The sequence below is a fragment of the Phaseolus vulgaris genome, chromosome 6 (genome assembly GCF_000499845.2).
Source record: "Phaseolus vulgaris cultivar G19833 chromosome 6, P. vulgaris v2.0, whole genome shotgun sequence".
Taxonomy (NCBI): Eukaryota; Viridiplantae; Streptophyta; class Magnoliopsida; order Fabales; family Fabaceae; genus Phaseolus; species Phaseolus vulgaris.
The window spans coordinates 20,463,935-20,467,224 of record NC_023754.2 but is presented as its reverse complement, the minus strand read 5'-3'; the positions used below and the strand labels follow the sequence as shown (position 1 = coordinate 20,467,224).

Genomic DNA, 3,290 nt, shown 5'->3' with positions numbered 1-3,290 from the left:
CATTTTTATGTGTTTTTTTTAAAAGATAACATTTACATACACTACTATAAATATTTTAAGAGAAATTATAACAACTTAACCATTTATAAAAAACTAATGAAATTATAACATTTACATACACAGTTAATAAGTATTTTAAGAGAAATTATAACAACTTAACCATTTCTAAAAAACTAATATGAACAGTTTTTTTTTTCTTTTTATATATACAGGACCAAATTTGTAGGAGTTTCGGTCAAAATAACTGAAGTTATTTTAGGATTTTTTTAACAAAAATAGTTTAATTTTATGTAGAATTTAATAAAATTGACAATTTTAAAAATATATTATTCATATGGATAATTTATTTTAGTATAACAACATATTTTATCATGAAAAAGTTGTGCAAAGATAACATAATTTTTAATTTGTTTGAGTGAACATAAAAAATTGTATTCACTAAAATAAATTTAATTTTTTTAAATAAATTCTTAAATGCTTTATACATATAAAAAGAATTAAAAGTAATCAAATACTGACAGGGGATAAGCAAAACCAAAAGACAAAATAATATTGAAGTAGTTGAAGTGTGAGTTTCATACACTATATCAAACTCAATTTTAAAACAGTAAGAAACTCTCAATCACAATTAACTCTTCATTCAAAACTTGAAGTTGGTTTTATTAATAATGAAGCAAAAATGGTAGTGGGGCATTAACTATAGAACAATGAATATTTTTTGGTTAATGCAGGTTTGAGAATGAAGCTTCCTCCACCGCCTTGTCTGTGAAAGACAACTCATTGTTCCTTTTTTGTTTATTTCATGGTTTATATAACCGCCTTCTATTCTATATAAATAAAGGAACTCTCTTCTGTAAGAGTCACTGTTTTCACTCTCCATGGATACTTGATCATCTTCACACACAAAATCAATTGCACCTTCTTCAACACTCTTCTTCCTTATACTTCATTTCATACTACTCATATCTACTTTCTTCTTTTCTTTTTATTCTCTGCTCCCTCATTAAGAATGAGTAAACAAGACTTTCTGAAAATTCAGGTACACTGCACACTTCATTCTACAGTACTGTTGTTTTGTTACAGTTATGTTTCTGTGTTTGGTTTTTGGGTTCATGAAATGTTAATTCTGAGCTGATTTTGCTATCTTCGGTCTACTTGTAGACTTGTGTTCTCAAGGTTAATATCGACTGCGATGGCTGTGCACAGAAAGTAAAGAAAATCCTGCAGAAAATCGATGGTACATTATTCTTAGCATACCCCTTTAGTTTTTCTTATTTCAAAATTTGTTTTCATGTTAATATGCTTCATTCTCAACTTTGTTGCCATGTCAATTGATCAACATGTCCTGCTTTTTCTGTTTTGCAACTCTCCTTAATTAGATGCACAGTTGGTGTTTGTTATTTGGGGTCTTCAACTTTACTGTGTTTATGTTGTTCTAATTTTTGTGAGATTAGATTCAATTTTGTAAAAAGAAATTGTTATTGTTGCTGTGCAGGTGTGTATTCTGTGAAAGTAGATGCAGGTGAAGGGAAAGTGGTAGTGGCAGGCGATGTGGATCCAGAGAAAGTGGTGAAAAAGCTGAAGATGGGAGGGAAGCATGCTGAGATATGGGGTGGCCAGAGAGGAATGATGAACAATAGGAACTATCCCATCAACCCCCAATTCCAGAACATGCAAGTTGATAATAACAAAGGAGGAAGGGACATGAAGTCCCAAAATCTGAAGGGTCAGAAAGGGAGTGATGGTGGTGGTGGAGGTCAAGGTAAAGTGGGTCAAATGGCACAAATGAAAGGGGTTCAAGATCTGAAGGTACAAAAATCTGTGAAGTTCAAGTTAGATGAGGAGGAATTTGATGCTAGTGATGATGGTTTTGATGAATATGAGGACAATTTTGATGACTATGACGAAGAGGAAGAGGAAGGATTAGGCCATGGGCATGGCCATCCAATGCATCATAACAAGATGATGCCAAAGATGGGGGATGGACGTGGGCCTCATGGGCCTGCTGGTGTAATGAATGGGCCTGCCATTAATAATGGCCATAAAGGCAATGCTGGTGGGAGTAGGAATAATAATGGAAGTGACAAGAAAGGTGATGTCATTGATCAAGCAATGCTAATGAAGGGGAAAGGTGGAAATTACAATGGAGCCAAAGTTGATAACAATGAGGAGAGGAAAAGTAGCCAAAAAGGTAAAAAGAAGAAGGATGGGGGATTGCTAGGTAGGTTTCTAAGCTTTGGGAAAAAGAGCAATGAGGTGGGATTAGGAGAAACAACTTATACCAATAAGAGCAAGAACCAAAACAATGAAAGTGGAAATAAGAAAGGCAATAGTAAACATGATTTTGATTTTCTTGATTATGACAAGACCCCTCTTCTTCATAAGAATGGCAAAATAGATCAGATGAAGCCAAGCTCAAAAGTGGGAAATTACCATCAGGCAGTGCAAGATGATGATGCTTCTGGACATTATCAAGGGAGGCAAATGCAACATGTTCCATATAACAACCTTCAACAACAGCAATACATGGGAATGATGATGAACCAACCTCAACATCAGCATCATTATCAGCATGAGCCAAATATGAACATGATGTATCCAACAAACATGATGTATGGTAGGCTTTATCCATCTATGAACTACATGGCACCACCTCCAATGCCATCTCACCCAATGGCTGATCCTATTACTCATACTTTCAGTGATGAGAATGTGGAGAGCTGCAGTATCATGTAGTAGTTACTAGTTACAACTATTAGAGTCTATGTTTTTGTCTTTTGGGAGTTCATAGGACTTGTAAATGAATAATCTTTAGATTATAATGTTTGTTCCAATTATGGAGTAGTTTTTACATTATTCAGACAATTGTTTAGTGACTTTTTTTAATAACAAAGTTAGACAGTTGTCATAATTTGGAACACAATTATTTGGAGATGGAGTGAGAGTGTGGCACAGCCAAAGCACCGACAATGTCTCACTAGATCTTCTCAAAGTTGTACATTACCTAAAGTGAAACTAAAATGGATCCAAAAATGCTTTAGGTTTTGTGTTATAGATCAAAAGTGGAACCATTACAAGACAAAATATTGAATAAAACACCCCACCAGTTTGTAGCAAGAGGTATTCTTGGTATATTTTTTGAGCTTCAAATAAGGTCATAATTTTGGCTTTCTTAAATAGGAAATTACAACTTGAAACAGATAATTAATCAGTAATCTTTATCTTTTCTAGCTGGAATCAAGGCTAGATAGGATTGTTTGGCTTTCTTAATTAGGAAGTTACAACATTTA

At 33.7% G+C, this 3,290-nt stretch overlaps 1 protein-coding gene across 1 annotated transcript; it reads left to right on the top strand.

Annotated features, from left to right (window-relative positions):
* Positions 1-611: 611 nt before the first annotated feature.
* Positions 612-2,911, top strand: LOC137831712 (heavy metal-associated isoprenylated plant protein 34-like). Its single transcript, XM_068639498.1, has 3 exons — positions 612-1,039; positions 1,162-1,237; positions 1,496-2,911. The coding sequence occupies exons 1-3, from the start codon at positions 1,010-1,012 to the stop codon at positions 2,734-2,736; spliced, it is 1,347 nt and encodes a 448-aa protein (XP_068495599.1). The 5' UTR covers positions 612-1,009; the 3' UTR covers positions 2,737-2,911.
* Positions 2,912-3,290: the final 379 nt, after the last annotated feature.